At 44.9% G+C, this 17,053-nt stretch overlaps 1 protein-coding gene across 1 annotated transcript in view; it reads right to left on the bottom strand.

Annotated features, from left to right (window-relative positions):
* Positions 1-17,053, bottom strand: part of LOC147123888 (nipped-B-like protein) — an 832,420-nt gene that overhangs the window by 245,550 nt on the left and 569,817 nt on the right. Inside the window, 5 exon segments of the mRNA XM_085963154.1 lie at positions 3,571-3,703; positions 11,563-11,645; positions 13,668-13,809; positions 14,812-14,912; positions 15,238-15,318. Coding sequence (XP_085819280.1) covers positions 3,571-3,703; positions 11,563-11,645; positions 13,668-13,809; positions 14,812-14,912; positions 15,238-15,318 — 540 coding nt within the window.

Here is a 17,053-nt window from a genome sequence, read left to right as displayed (position 1 = left end):
CTCAGATATCTGTGCTCCTCCAATACTGGCCTCTTGCGCATCCCCAATTTTTATCGCTCCACCATTGGCGGCAGTGCCTTCAGCTTCCAAGGTCCTGAGCTCTGGAATTTCCCCCTAAACCTCTCCCTCCTCCTTTAAGACGCAGCTTAAAACCTAACTCTCCTCACCTAATGTCCTCTTATGTGGCTCAGTGTCAAATTTTGTTTGATAACACCCCTGTGAAACGCCTTAGGAGGTTTAACTACGTTAAAGGTGCTATATAAATACAAGTTGTTGGGTCCTCTACTTACCGACCCTCCTGCCATTGGAAGCAGTTTCGCCCTATCTGCTGCATCAAAGCACTTCGATCAAATCCCCCTTTAAGGGGAACAACCCCAGCTTTTCCAGTCTAGCCACGTAACTGAAGTCCCTCATCCCTGGTGCTATTCTATTAAATCTATTCTGCACGCTCTCCAAGGCTTTGACATCCTTCTTAAAGTGTGGTGTCCAGAATTGGACACAATACATTAGCTGAGGTCTAACTAAAGATTTATAAAGGTTTACCATACTTCCTTGTTTTTGAACTCTGTGCCTCTTAATTACAAAGCTAACGATCCTAATGCTTTTTTAACAGCCTTCTCAACTTATCCTGCCACCTGGAAAGATTTCTGTATGCAAACTCCTAGGGGTCTCTCTTCCTGCACTCCCGAAGTCTGCTACTATTCTCCTCACTGTTAATTACATTCCCGAGTTTCCTGTCATCTGTAAACTTTAAAATTATGCTCTGTATATCCAAGTCCAGATCATTAATGTACATCAAAAGGAGCAGTGGTCCTAATACCGACCCCTGGGGAACACCACTGTATACTTCCCTCCAGTCTGAAAAACAACCATTCACCACTACTCTCTGCTTTCTGACCCTTAGCCAATTTTGGATCCACCCTGCCACTGTCCCTTTAATCCCATGGGCTTTAATTTTGCTAACAAGTCTATTATGTGATACTTTGTCAAATGCTTTTGGAAGTCCATATACACATCATCAACCCTCTGCATTACTTCATCAAAGAACTCAATCAAGTCAGTCAAACACAATTTACCTTTAACAAATCTTTTCTGGCTGACACTGATCAACCCATGTTTTTCTAAGTGACAATTAATTTTGTCCCGGAATATTGTCTCTAAGTTTCCCCACCGAGGTTAGGTTGAATGGCCGGGTTGCCGGGTTTATCCCTCTCCCCTTTTTTGAACGGTGTGTAACATTTGCAATCCTCCAGTCCTCTGGTACCACTCCCATATCCAAGGAGGATTGGAAGATTGTTTCCAGAGCCTCTGTTATCTCCACCCTTACTTCCCTCAGCAATCTAGGATGAATCCCGTCCGGACTGAGTCACTTTTCTACTTTGAGCACTACCAAACCTTTGAGTGGTTTTAAAATGATGAAGGGATTGGGCACAGTCCAGATGGAGAGGGTTGGGAAGACGAGGGAACACGCCTATAAAGCCTGCAGGCTAAGAGTTGGATGGATGCCAGGAAGCGTTTCTTTATATAGAGAATCACAGACCTTTGGAACAAATTGCTGAGACATGTGGCGAGTATGGAGTCACTAAAATCCTTCAAAAACAAACTTGGCAAGTTCCTTGGAGAAGCTGAAAGTTCGCTGTGATGGCGATCTTCTGGAGCTTGTCTGATTGCCTTTGGGAGTCGATGAGAAGTTTCCCTGCTTGGCTACTGTTTATTTTGCCTGTCCCAGGGGATGGGGTGTTTAGGGAATGAGTGAACAATGTGCAAGGTTGGACCACTGACTGGATGGGGCAGGCTTTTCTTGTCTTCCTTTTTATACTGTGAATGAACTCGTCTCGTGCAACTGCTCCTCTGCTGCCAATCTTATTAGTCAACTGCTAATCCAGGTGTACAGCTCATCCTCGACAGCCGCAGACGTTAGTGCTAATCCAGGTGTACAGCTCACCCTCGACAGCCCCAGACGTTAGTGCTAATCCAGGTGTACAGCTCATCCTCGACAGCCGCAGACCTTAGTGCTAATCCAGGTGTACAGCTCACCCTCGACAGCCACAGACGTTAGTGCTAATCCAGGTGTACAGCTCACCCTCGACAGCCGCAGACCTTAGTGCTAATCCAGGTGTACAGCTCATCCTCGACAGCCCCAGACGTTAGTGCTAATCCAGGTGTACAGCTCATCCTCGACAGCCCCAGACGTTAGTGCTAATCCAGGTGTACAGCTCATCCTCGACAGCCCCAGACGTTAGTGCTAATCCAGGTGTACAGCTCATCCTCGACAGCCCCAGACGTTAGTGCTAATCCAGGTGTACAGCTCATCCTCGACAGCCCCAGACGTTAGTGCTAATCCAGGTGTACAGCTCATCCTCGACAGCCCCAGACGTTAGTGCTAATCCAGGTGTACAGCTCATCCTCGACAGCCGCAGACCTTAGTGCTAATCCATGTGTACAGCTCATCCTCGACAGCCCCAGACGTTAGTGCTAATCCAGGTGTACAGCTCACCCTCGACAGCCGCAGACGTTAGTGCTAATCCAGGTGTACAGCTCATCCTCGACAGCCGCAGACCTTAGTGCTAATCCAGGTGTACAGCTCATCCTCGACAGCCGCAGACCTTAGTGCTAATCCAGGTGTACAGCTCACCCTCGACAGCCACAGACGTTAGTGCTAATCCAGGTGTACAGCTCATCCTCGACAGCCGCAGACGTTAGTGCTAATCCAGGTGTACAGCTCACCCTCGACAGCCACAGACGTTAGTGCTACTCCAGGTGTACAGCTCATCCTCGACAGCCGCAGACCTTAGTGCTAATCCAGGTGTACAGCTCATCCTCGACAGCCGCAGACCTTAGTGCTAATCCAGGTGTACAGCTCATCCTCGACAGCCCCAGACGTTAGTGCTAATCCAGGTGTACAGCTCATCCTCGACAGCCCCAGACGTTAGTGCTAATCCAGGTGTACAGCTCACCCTCGACAGCCGCAGACGTTAGTGCTAATCCAGGTGTACAGCTCACCCTCGACAGCCGCAGACGTTAGTGCTAATTCAGGTGTACAGCTCACCCTCGACAGCCGCAGACGTTAGTGCTAATCCAGGTGTACAGCTCATCCTCGACAGCCGCAGACGTTAGTGCTAATCCAGGTGTACAGCTCACCCTCGACAGCCGCAGACGTTAGTGCTAATCCATGTGTACAGCTCATCCTCGACAGCCGCAGACGTTAGTGCTAATCCAGGTGTACAGCTCACCCTCGACAGCCGCAGACGTTAGTGCTAATCCATGTGTACAGCTCATCCTCGACAGCCCCAGACGTTAGTGAGTCATGTGGTATGCACCATGGCATCTCTCATCAAATTAGGGCATCACAGAGTGATAGCTAGATTGAGCGTCCCTTCCAATACACTTACCTCGCATTTAAGGATTTCAAACAGGCATATACCCAGTTGTAATCTGCTAATTATTTCCATGGTTTCCCAATTACAGGTCTTGGTGGAAACATATTCCCTTCCTACTCCTAATTTTTTCATTTTGAACTTGTCAATCAAAAAATGAAGCCTCAGGGGTATTGGTGAATCAGCTTCTTACCAGTAGTCTTCCCAAGAGGCTCAGCAACAATTCTGCTGCTGGCCACTCTGGCTTGTTAACAGTGGAAAGGAGATCCTGAACAAAGTTTTCAAAGAGCGGTCTGTAATCCTCTTCTCCTTGCTTACTACCACACCTACAGGAAGCAACAGGAAAATTCATTACTGATCACCAGCCCATCGGAGCACAAACACTGTTTACAAACACTCCCTCACAGACCTCGCCCACAGATTGTGTTTACAAACACTCCCACACAGAGCTCGCCCACAGACTGCATTTACAAACACTCCCACACAGAGCTCACCCAGACTGTGTTTACAAACACTCCCACACAGAGTTCACCCAGACTGTGTTTACAAACACTCCCTCAGAGCTCGCCCACAGACTGTGTTTACAAACATTCCCTCAGACCTCGCCCACAGATTGTGTTTACAAACACTCCCACACAGAGCTCGCCCACAGACTGCGTTTACAAACACTCCCACACAGAGCTCACCCAGACTGTGTTTACAAACACTCCCACACAGAGCTCGCCCAGACTGTGTTTACAAACACTCCCTCACAGAGCTCGCCCACTGTGGTGATTATTCTTTATGTTTAGTAAGAAGTATTGTGATTGGTTGTTTGTTTCCTGCCTTGGGATATATGCTGTAATCTCATTGGTAGTTGATGTCATGTGATTTGTGGTGGCCATCTTAAATTCAGTTCTTTCCAGCCTTTAGTTGGGACTGGGCGTTGAAAGATGTGCTACAGGATTTTTAAGTTAATATAGCCTAGATTAGAAAGGCAAATCTATTCTTTATTTCAATTTATTAACTTTATGTCAGAATGGAGCGATATCTTCAACCAGAACGATTCAATGCTGACCCTAATTCTGCAGGAGTGGATGATAAATGGAAACATTGGTATTGTACATTTAAAAACTTTTTGGGCGTGTTGGATCAAGAGTCTCTAAATAAGCTGAATATGCTGATCAACTACATTGCTCCGGATGTGTATAAGTATATTTTGGACTGTAAAACTTACGAAGTGGCTATTTCTACATTGGAAAAGATTTTTGTTAAACCAAAGAATGAGGTATTTGCACGTCACCTTCTATCTGCCCATAGGCAGCAGGTGGGAGAATCTTTGGATACTTATTTACAAGCACTTCGGTGCCTTAGTGTTAACTGTAATTATACGGCCGTGACGGCCGAAGAATATAAGGAAGAATCGGTACGGGATGCTTTTATTAATGGATTACTGTCTAGATCAATTCGTCAGCGGTTGTTAGAAAATAAGACTTTGGATCTTAAGAGTGCTTTTGAGCAAGCTTCTACATTGGATGTGGCTCAGAGAAGTTCGGATTCTTATGCTCTTTTTAATCGGCCTGTGACTGTGGTTCCGGCAGTTCCGGATGAAAAGGAATTATGTGGACTTAATAGGAGTGGTTTACTAGATTCTGAAACAGTTTCTACTTCAGCGGCTGTTGCCTCTAGGATTCAGAAGTGTTATTTTTGTGGGAACGTCCGGCACCCTCGTCTGAAGTGTCCTGCTCGGGAGGCTGTGTGTAGTAAATGCGGCAAGAGAGGTCATTACGCACGTGTGTGTAAATCATTAGGTTCAATTACCTCCTCTGTGACTATTCAGCCTTTAGATAGGGCGTTTATTGCATCAATTTCTGCTGCATTTGCTCATGGCCTAAACAAAGCTATAGTTACGGCCCAAGTTAATGGGTTGGAAGTGAAGGCCCTTATAGATACGGGCAGTACCGAGAGTTTTATAAGTCTTCAGTTTGCAAAGGAGAAGCATTTGAAAATTTCGCCTGTTTCCTATCAGGTGTGTATGGCTCAGACGACTCTCACTTCACAAGTAGCTGGTTGTTGCCTTGTGAAATTGATTCTTCTAGGTAATACGTATACTGATATATGCCTATCTGTTTTGCCTAATCTCTGTGCGGATATTTTGATTGGTCATGATGTGCTTCAGTTACACGAGTCTCTCAGTCTTTCATTTGGAGGGACTAAGCCACCTTTATCTATTTGTGGATTAACCTCTTTATCCATTTCTCCATTATCACTTTTTTCCAATTTGATGCCGGATTGTAAGCCAATTGCTACCAAGTCAAGAAGGTATAGCAGTCAGGATAGAGAATTTATTAATTCTGAAGTTCAACGTCTCTTATTGGAAGGAATCATTGAACCTAGTTGTTCGCCTTGGCGGGCACAGGTAGTTGTCACGACTAACGAGAGACATAAGAAACGAATGGTGATAGACTATTCCCAAACTATTAATAGGTATACTCAATTAGATGCGTATCTTTTGCCTAAGATTGATGAGCTTATCAATAAAGTATCTCAGTATAAAGTTTTTAGCACTATTGACCTAAAGAGTGCTTATCATCAGATTCCTATTGTTAAGAAGGATCAACCATATACGGCCTTTGAGGCTGGTGGAAAGCTGTATCAGTTTTGCCGAATACCATTTGGTGTTACTAATGGTGTTGCTTGTTTTCAACGGGCAATGGATGCTTTTATAAGTGATAACTCTCTCTCTGACACCTTTTCATATTTAGATGATATCACGGTGTGTGGTAAATCAAGGGTGGAGCATGATTCTAATTTAGAAAGATTCCTTCAAGCTGCGGAAAAAGTTGGTTTAACTTTCAATAAAGAGAAGTGTACCTTTTCGACCACTGAGGTAAATCTACTGGGGTACATTATCTTGGGAAACAAGATTAAACCAGACCCAGAACGTCTGCGACCATTGATTGATTTACCTTGTCCTACTAATTCTAAGGCTTTGCAACGAGTTGTTGGACTGTTTTCTTACTATTCTAATTGGATTGCAAATTTTTCACAGAAGATCCGGCCTCTTATTTGGGTTACGACATATCCTCTATCATGGGAGGCCAGGACGTGTTTTGATAATTTTAAAAAGGATATCCTTGGAGCAGTTGTGCATTCTATTGATGAGCAGGTTCCTTTTGTGATTGAGACGGACGCTTCTGATTTTGCAATTGGGGCTACTCTGAACCAAAATGGAAGACCTGTGGCCTTTTTCTCACGTACCTTGAACAATAGTGAAAAAAGGCATTCTTCAATAGAGAAAGAGGCGTATGCAATAGTAGAAGCACTGCGTAAATGGAGACATTATTTATCGGGGCGACATTTTACGTTGGTAACTGATCAAAAGTCTGTGTCCTTTATGTTTGATGTCAAACATTTTGGAAAGATTAAGAATGATAAAATAATGAGGTGGAGGATTGAGTTGGCATGTTACCATTTTGATATAGTTTATCGTCCGGGGAAGGATAATGTTGCTGCTGATGCGCTGTCGAGGGCTTATTGTTCTGTGATTCACAGAGATACGCTTATTAATCTTCACAATACCTTATGCCATCCTGGGGTTACGAGGATGATACACTTCGTACGCAGTAAGAATTTGCCCTTTTCAGTTGAAGACGTCAAGCGGATGACTTCATCATGTTCTATCTGTGCTCGGTGTAAACCGAATTTCTTTAAGCCTCAACAAGCTCATCTTATAAAGGCTACTTCTCCTTTTGAACGTTTGAGCGTCGATTTTAAGGGGCCTCTTCCTTCAACTACTCAAAACCGATATATATTTACTGTTGTGGATGAGTTTTCAAGGTTCCCTTTTGCTTTTCCTTGCGCAGATGTATCAGCTGCTACAGTTATCAAATGTCTGACTCAACTTTTTGTCATCTTTGGGATGCCTGCGTATATTCATTCGGATCAGGGAAGTTCTTTTATGTCTTCCCAGTTGAAGGAATACCTTCAGAGTCGGGGAATTTCTACTAGCAGAACTACCCCGTATAATCCCCAGGGTAATGGACAGTGCGAACGATACAATGGGGTGATCTGGAAGGCAGTTATGTTGGCTTTGACATCCCGGAACACAGTGGGAAATGGTACTGCCTGATGCCCTGCATTCCATTAGATCATTGCTTTCAACGGCTACTAATGTGACCCCCCATGAAAGGCTCTTTAACTATCCGCGGAGATCTACTACGGGATATTCGGTACCTTCATGGCTTACTATGCAGGGACCTGTGCTGCTTCGACGCCATGTTAGATTGTCAAAATATGATCCTTTAGTGGAGGAGGTGGAGCTGTTGGAGGCAAATTCCCAATATGCTCATATTCGATTCCAAGATGGGAAAGAAAGTACCGTTTCAATTAAAGACTTGGCTCCTTGTGGTGGCCAGCCCTCTTCTGAGGATATTAACAATAGTCATGATTCAGATAATGTGGATGCTGTTACAGATACTACGAATATTTCCAATCCGACTGCAGATAATTATACTTCTATTAGTCAGCCCTCGATGGATGTTCATGACCGTCCCAGTTTACCTCCTGATGGGATTTCTAATCCGGAAACCGTTGAAAATCGGGATATGGATAGCCTTCCTGCAGAAGATACTTCTGTGTCTCCTGGTGTGGGAGGGCAAGGAATTTCACCAAGGTTAAGAAGGTCGACACGAACAAGATATCCGGTCGACCGATTGAAAATGGACTTTTAAATTATAGTAATGTTTTAAAATTGTTGAAATATTATATTATATTGTTTTAGTTGAGAGATACTTAATACTTATGTGCAATGTTACTATTTGTTGTTGCTCACTTAGTATTGTGTCATGTTGAATAGTTTTATTTTGTCTGTGCATAGTTTTAGTTGTAAATAATTAATTATAAATTGTAAAGGTTATTTAGGTTGGAGTATATTTTAAAAGGAGGGGTGAATGTGGTGATTATTCTTTATGTTTAGTAAGAAGTATTGTGATTGGTTGTTTGTTTCCTGCCTTGGGATATATGCTGTAATCTCATTGGCAGTTGATGTCATGTGATTTGTGGTGGCCATCTTAAATTCAGTTCTTTCCAGCCTTTAGTTGGGACTGGGTGTTGAAAGATGTGCTACAGGATTTTTAAGTTAATATAGCCTAGATTAGAAAGGCAAATCTATTCTTTATTTCACCCACAGACTGTGTTTACAAACACTCCCTCACAGAGCTCGCCCACAGGCTGTATTTACAAACACTCCCTCCGAGCTCGCCCACAGACTGTGTTTACAAACACTCCCTCAGAGCTCGCCCAGACTGTGTTTACAAACACTCCCTCAGAGCTCACCCACAGACTGTGTTTACAAACACTCCTTCACAGAGCTCGCCCACAGACTGTTTACAAACACTCCCTCACAGAGCTCGCCCAGATTGTGTTTACAAACACTCCCTCACAGAGCTCGCCCACAGGCTGTGTTTACAAACACTCCCTCACAGAGCTCGCCCACAGACTGTGTTCACAAACACTCCCTCAGAGCTTGCCCAGACTGTGTTTACAAGCACTCCCTCAGAGCTCGCCCAGTCTGTGTTTACAAACACTCCCTCAGAGCTTGCCCACAGACTGTGTTTACAAACACTCCCACACAGAGCTCGCTCAGATTGTCTTTACAAACACTCCCTCAGAGCTCGCCCACAGACTGTGTTTACAAACACTCCCTCACAGAGCTCGCCCACAGACTGTGTTTACAAACAGTCCCTCAGAGCTCGCCCACAGACTGTGTTTACAAACACTGCCTCAGAGCTCGCCCACAGACTGTGTTCACAAGCACTCCCTCAGAGCTCGCCCAGACTGTGTTTACAAGCACTCCCTCAGAGCTCGCCCACAGTCTGTGTTTACAAACACTCCCTCACAGAGCTCGCCCAGAGACTGTTTACAAACACTCCCTCAGAGCTCGCCCAGAGACTGTTTACAAACACTCCCTCACAGAGCTCGCCCACAGACTGTGTTTACAAACACTCCCTCACAGAGCTCGCCCACAGACTGTGTTTACAAGCACTCCCTCAGAGCTCGCCCACAAATTGTCTTTACAGACACTCCCTCAGAGCTCGCCCACAGACTGTGTTTACAAACACTCCCTCAGAGCTCGCCCACAGACTGTGTTTACAAACACACCCACAGAGCTCGCCCACAGACTGTTTACAAACACTCCCTCAGAGCTTGCCCACAGACTGTGTTTACAAACACTCCCTCAGAGCTCGCCCACAGACTGTGTTTACAAACACTCCCTCAGAGCTCGCCCACAGACTGTGTTTACAAACACACCCTCAGAGCTCGCCCACAGACTGTGTTTACAAACACTCCCTCAGAGCTCGCCCACAGACTGTTTACAAACACTCCCTCACAGAGCTCGCCCACAGACTGTTTACAAACACTCCCTCACAGAGCTCGTCCACAGACTGTGTTTACAAACACTCCCTCAGAGCTCGCCCACAGACTGTTTACAAACACTCCCTCACAGAGCTCGCCCACAGACTGTGTTTACAAACACTCCCTCACAGAGCTCGCCCACAGACTGTTTACAAACACTCCCTCACAGAGCTCGCCCACAGACTGTTTACAAACACACCCTCACCGAGCTCGCCCAGATTGTCTTTACAGACACTCCCTCAGAGCTCGCCCACAGACTGTGTTTACAAACACTCCCTCACAGAGCTCGCCCAGAGACTGTGTTTACAGACACTCCCTCACCGAGCTCGCCCACAGATTGTCTTTACAGACACTCCCTCACAGAGCTCGCCCACAGATTGTTTTTACAGACACTCCCTCACAGAGCGCGCCCAGACTGTGTTTACAAACACTCCCTCACAGAGCTCGCCCACAGACTGTGTTTACAAACACACCCTCACCGAGCTCGCCCACAGACTGTGTTCACAAACACTCCCTCACAGAGCTCGCCCACAGACTGTGTTGACAAACACTCCCTCACAGAGCTCGCCCAGAGGCTGTGTTTACAAACACTCCCTCACAGAGCTCGCCCACAGAATGTGTTTACAAACACTCCCTTACAGAGCTCGCCCAGAGGCTGTGTTTACAAACACTCCCTCACAGAGCTCGCCCACAGAATGTGTTTACAAACACTCCCTTACAGAGCTCGCCCAGAGGCTGTGTTTACAGACACTCCCTCACCGAGCTCGCCCACAGACTGTGTTTACAAACACTCCCTCACAGAGCTCGCCCACAGATTGTCTTTACAGACACTCCCTCAGAGCGTGCCCAGACTGTGTTTACAAACACTCCCTCACAGAGCTCGCCCACAGATTGTCTTTACAGACACTCCCTCACAGAGCTCGCCCACAGATTGTCTTTACAGACACTCCCTCAGAACGTGCCCAGACTGTGTTTACAAACACTCCCTCACAGAGCTCGCCCACAGACTGTGTTTACAAACACTCCCTCACAGAGCTCGCCCACAGAATGTGTTTACAAACACTCCCTTACAGAGCTCGCCCAGAGGCTGTGTTTACAAACACTCCCTCACAGAGCTCGCCCAGAGACTGTGTTTACACACCAGTGTGTGGTCGCTTTCTCATAAAGAGGTGGAGCGGAGTGATGCCGTCACCGGTAGAAGTCCCACCAGTTCTGCCTGCTCGGCTGCTGCAGAATACACTTGTATGATGCAGGGTTACTTGGGTACCACGATAACACTGTGGCAGGACCTCTGCCCGAGATGCAAATGAATCTGCAGCCAGAACAAGAAGCATACTGATGGCAAGCTCCGAAATTCCTTCGCCCCCACCGGGGTGCCACCCAGAAATGGCGCAGGCACTTGGCCTCTCAATATGAATAGTCTGCCCCTGGGATTAGGAACAGGGCAGGCTAGTAGCTGGAAGGTTTGCCGAGAAGGGCTCCAAGAATTCTGTACCCGGTGTCTGAGAGACTCAGACACTGAATCTGGAAACACTGCAAGTCAGCAGTGAGACAAAACAAAACTCCCACTGCTTCAAAAGCAGCAGTAACACACTGAGTTCTGCTGAAAGGTCATCGACCTGAAACATCAACTCTGTTCCTCTCTCCACAGTTGCTGCCTGACCTGCTGAGTATTTCCAGCATTTTCTGTTTTTATTTCAGATTTCCAGCATCCGCAGTAGTTTGCTTTAGTAACACACTCACCACAGACACTCGCGTTTAGGTTTACAATTCGTTCTTTTGCACTCACTTTTTGAGGAAGACTGAGAGGAAGTTCTGGGCCGTTCTCATTGCCGTTTCATAAGAGTTGGTAATTAGAACGTCTTGATCAACCTGCAAGATGAGATGAGAAAAATTAAAGGAAGAACTTCTAAATGTGGAAGAGAGCGAGTGAAAAAGACAAGGGGCACCCGCACACTTTTGTCAACTAGATACCGAGCCAGATCTAATCCCCAGGGTGATATTCAAACGGTATCTGAATGATCCACCTCTTTAGCTGTCAATGTATCTTTAATAAAGGGATGATATATTAACAAATCATTTCTTTATGAGTACTTCATCTGCACACCAGATGTCAATCACCGTGCAACATGGCTCAAAATTTTAATTGTGAAAATATTCCCATAAATCCATAATTTGAGCATTCAAAAATGCATCAGTTATTCAGGACAGCCAGCACCAACTTCTAAAGTGAATTGTGTTTGACAAATTTAATCAGAGTCTTTTTGAAGAGGTGACTAGATACAGTAAATGCTGTCGCTGTTTTGCTTATGGATTTTCAGAATGGGCTCGATAAGGTGTCGCAAGAGGATTGCTATAAAAATTCAGGTGTATGGCACAAGAGGAAATGTAGCAGAATGGATAGGAAGATGGAAACACAGCGAGGGTAAATGGGTATTGCTCAGATTGGAGAAGAGTTGGGAGTGGTGCACACCAGGGGGCAGTGCTGGGTCCACTTCTTTTCACCATATAGAGAGATAATTTGTCTAGGGCATATCGAACAAGATTTTGAAATTGCTGATGACACAAATATGGCGAACAGCAAGGAAGACTAAAAGGCTTAAGGATGACAGACAGGTTAGTGGAACGGACAGACAGGTGGCAAATGCAACTTAATGTGGATAGAAGTGTGAGGTAAAACATGTTGGGAACAAAATGGGAATAGAAGTGTATACTCAATGAAAAGATCCTGAAGGGTGTGGATGAAGAGAGAAACATAATTCCCTGAAAGTGCGAGTGCAGGTAGAAAAAGCCATTAAAAAAGCCAATAGAGCTTTGGATGTTATAGAGGTAGGTTGTTCAGGAATAAGGAGGTAATAATGGATTTGTACAAATTATTGGTTAAGCCACAGTTCAAGCACTGTGTGCAGTTCTGGGCACCCCGTGAAAGACAAGGGAGTGTACAGCATAGATTCACCAGGATGATACCAGGGATGTGAGACTGTAGTTATGAGGACAAACTTGAGAAACTGAGACTATTTCCACTGGAGCAGAGAAGGCTAAGGAACAATTTAAATTGAGATTTTTAAAAATTGAAGAGATTTAACAGTGAACAGGGAAAGAATTTGAGAGTCAATGAGGGATCATCAATTTAAAATTGTCACTAAGAGAGTGAGGTGAGAGATTAGGAGTTGTTGGGAGCACGGAATACTTTACCACAGGGAGAGGCTGAGGTAGAGACCATCGCATCTCTCCAAGGAAAACTGGATAAATAAAAACTCGATACAGGGCTATGGGGAGAGAGCGGGGTGGTGGGATTTAGTTTTGGGATTGATACAGGGATATGGGGGGTGAGCAGGGCAGTGGGATTAGTTTGGGATTGATACAGGACTATGGGGAGAGCGCGGGGCAGTGGGATTAGTTTGGGATTGATACTGGGCTATGGGGAGAGCGGGGCAGTGGGACTAGTTTGGAGATTGATACAGGGCTATGGGGAAGAGAGTGGGGCAATGGGATTAGCTAGGGATTGATACTGGGCTATGGGGAGAGAGCAGGGCAGCGGGATTCATTTGGGATTGATACAGGGCTATGGGGAGAGCGCAGGGCAGTGGGATTAGTTTGTGATCGCTCTAAGAACGAACTGCACAGGCATGATGGGCCGAAGTCCACCTGTGCTGTAAACTTCACAGGTGGTATGGAACAATGAACTTTCAGATTTAAATTTATTTACTAAATTATGTGTTATTCTATCAATTCATTTTACCCTGCAACTGAAAATGTCCCATTAGCATCTCCCCCTCATAATGCGGACATTTGATGCAAGCTTCAAATGTACTTTAAAAGCTAACAGCTTTCAATAAAGTGACCCAAGTGGAGAAACCGTTGCTCCAGGATCAGCATCCATGAACTTCCTACCTTCTTTACTCCATCCTCATCAACAGTGTTGGAGTCCTTTTCTGCAGCTGGGAAGTGTACAACGCATTGGATCAACTGCAAGACTAAGGCCGTCACCATCTGAATAAAGAGTGGCTCTCCATCCATATCACTGCTATTTAACCTGTTGCATGAAACATGAACAAACATCAGGGTTTACAAAGAGAACTAAAATTGACATCAATTACTGCATTTAACCAACAAGCGAGTCTACCCCACTGGGTATTCTGTGGCGAGTGTCTCACCTCCTGACTCCCCAAAGCCTTTCCACCATCTGCAAGGCACAAGTAAGGAGTGTGATGGAATACTCTCCACTTGCCTGGATGAGTGCAGCTCCAACAACACTCAAGAAGCTCGACACCATCCAAGACACTGCAGCCCGTTTGATTGGCACCCCATCCACCACCTTAAACATTCACTCCCTCCACCACCGGCGTACCGTGGTTGCAGTGTGTACCATCTACAAGATGCACTGCAGCAACTCGCCAAGGCTTCTTCAGCAGCACCTCCCAAACTCGCGTCCTCTTCCACCTAGAAGGACAAGGGCAGCAGCAGGCACATGGGAACATCACCACCTCCAAGTTCCCCTCCAAGTCACACACCATCCTGACTTGGAAGTATATCGCCATTCCTTCATCGTCGCTGGGTCAAAATCCTGAAACTCGCTCCCCAACAGCACTGTGGGAGTAGCTTCACCACACAGGCTGCAGCGGAGGCTCACCACCACCTTCTCAAGGGCAACTCGGGATGGGCAATAAATGCTGGCCTTGCCAGCGATGCCCACATCCCATAAACAACTAAAAAAATAAATTTAAGATTCTTCTCCCTCAGTTAACACTGCAACATGTACTGGGCCACTTTAAATTCTGTATTTCCCCGGGCTGAGTGGCACAGTGGACTAGACAATGCCTTTTCACCTCTGGGATTTGAGTTTGAATCTCCTCCATTTGCTGGTTGCAAAGGTCCTGCATGAAATGAGTTTGGGTCGTCTCTATCGGCCCACAGTACAAAACTTCCCTGATTAAAGATTAAATTAACAATGTAACTCAGAGGTCACAGGATGGTGGTGTGGGAAGGGAAGGGAATCTGACATTACAACAGTTACAGAAAGAGTGAATCGCGTTACCTGAAATTTCTTAGACTCCTCTTACTTGTTGGGAGCTTTGCAAGCGAGGCAAACATCTCTTCTAATATCAACTGTCTGTGCTTCTCATACCTCGAGAAAACCTGTCAAGTGTTCCAAAACAGTATTCTTCAGCTGATTGACGTATTTTACAAATCAAGCATTAGAAGTCATGATGCTGAATGCAGAAACAGCCCGTTCCGTGGCATGCCTACCAGGCTGCCTCACACTTTGTTACAGGGCAACCCAATCTGCACTGTAGGAGTATCAGCTGCATGTGCATACTGGCCATATATTTCAGGGCGAAATATCTTCAGCCGTGAGTTTATTTCAGATTAAACATTATTGCACATTGCATCAGATTTATTCATTTACTGTAACACTAGACACACAAACCATGGCTTGAATATTTCCAATAACTGCACTTACAGCCGTCACCAGCTTGATGCCACATAGCTGCAACTCACTAACGTTTTCCACGAAAAATGGCGTAATTCCCATGGAAGAAACCTAAACATCAGGAAAAAAAGATAGTCAATGCATCGTTCCAGAAAGACAGAATCAAAGAAATTTACGGCACAGAAGGAGGCCATTCAGCCCATCGTGTCTGCGCCGGTCAACAAAGAGCTCTCCAGCCTAATCCCACTTTCCAGCTCTTGGGCCGTAGCCCTGTCGGCTACTTCAAGTGCATATCCAAGTACTTTTAAATGCAATGTGAAGTAAGGGTAAAATTGAAACTAAAGAGAAAGGCATACGCTAAGTACATAGACAACAAAGGAGGGTGACAAAAGGGAATACGAAAACATTAGGAAAGAAGTCAAAAAAACAATTAGGAAGACAACGAGAAACTACAAAATTAAATGATCATGGAATAGAAGAATAGTAAAGTATTCTACAGACACATAAATAACAAGAAAAATCAAGATAGGGATACACAATTCACAGGTCATCACAGCGAAATGGCAAAAATATTAAATCATGACTTTACCTCGGTATTTACTAGGGAGACTAACGTGGTGGACATGATATTAGAAGAGATCAAAAATGATATAAAGACATTTAAGAGGGCTAGATAATTGATAAACAAATTAATCTTAGAGAGGATAAAAACCCTGGTGCAGATGGATTGCATCCGTGCATATTAAAAGAAGTGAGTGAAGAGATAGCAGAGGCCCTGTTACACACATAAAACTTCATTAGAAAAGAGAGTCGTGCCAGAGGACTGGCGGATAACTAATGTGGTTCCTATATATAAGGGAGATAGAACAAGCCCAGGGAACTATAGACCAATCAGCTTAATGGTGGTAGGAAAGATAATGGAATCTTTACTCAAAAATGTAATAGAAAAACATCTAGAAATTGAAAATATAATAAAGAGTAGTCAGCATGGATTCCAATAGGGAAAGTCATGCTTGACCAACCTCACTGAACTCTTTGAAGTCACAAAGAGTAGATAATGGTGATGCACTAGATATAATGTATTTGGATTTCCAAAAAGCCTTCGGTAATGGCACCGCATAGTAGACTCATGATTAACTTCAGAACGTGTGGAGTCAGGGGACAAGTAGCAGAATGGACAGCAAGCTGGCTACAAAACAGAAAACAGAGTGGGGGTTAAAGGTAGTTACTTGGATTAGCAAATGGTGTTCCACAGGGATTGGTGCTGGGACCACTGTTGTTCACCATTTACATAAACAATTTGGACTTGGGAATCGGAAGAACAATTTCAAAATTTGCAGATGACACCAAATTGGGGGGGTTTACTTAATACAGAGGAGGACTTCGATAAAATACAAGACGACATTAATAAACTTGGGTGTGTAAACAGCAAATTAACTTCAATATAGATAAGTGCGAGATAATACATTTTGGTAGAAAGAATAAGGAGGCCACATACAGCTTGGAAAATAAATGGGGTAGAGAAATAGCGGGATCTGGGGTTACAGATACACAGATCACTAAAAGTAGCGATGCAGGTTAACAAGGCAATAAAAAACAGCATTGGAGTCCATCTCTAGAGGGATAGAACTGAAAAGCAGAGGTTATGTTAAACCTGTATTGAGCCTTGGTTAGACCACACTTGGAGTACTGCGAACAGTTCTGGTCTCTATATTATAAAAAGGATATAGAGGCACTGGCACTGGAGACTGCAAAAAAGATTTACTAGAATGATACCAGAACTGAGAGATTAAAACTATCAGAAAAGATTGAACAGGCTGGGGCTCTTTTCTCTAGAAAAAAGAGG

The sequence above is a fragment of the Somniosus microcephalus genome, chromosome 1, assembly GCF_052327205.1.
Source record: "Somniosus microcephalus isolate GS21.2 chromosome 1, FLI_Smic_1.0, whole genome shotgun sequence".
In the NCBI taxonomy this organism is placed as follows: domain Eukaryota; kingdom Metazoa; phylum Chordata; class Chondrichthyes; order Squaliformes; family Somniosidae; genus Somniosus; species Somniosus microcephalus.
The sequence above is the reverse complement of the archived record's forward strand: the minus strand, read 5'-3'. Positions and strand labels throughout refer to the sequence as shown.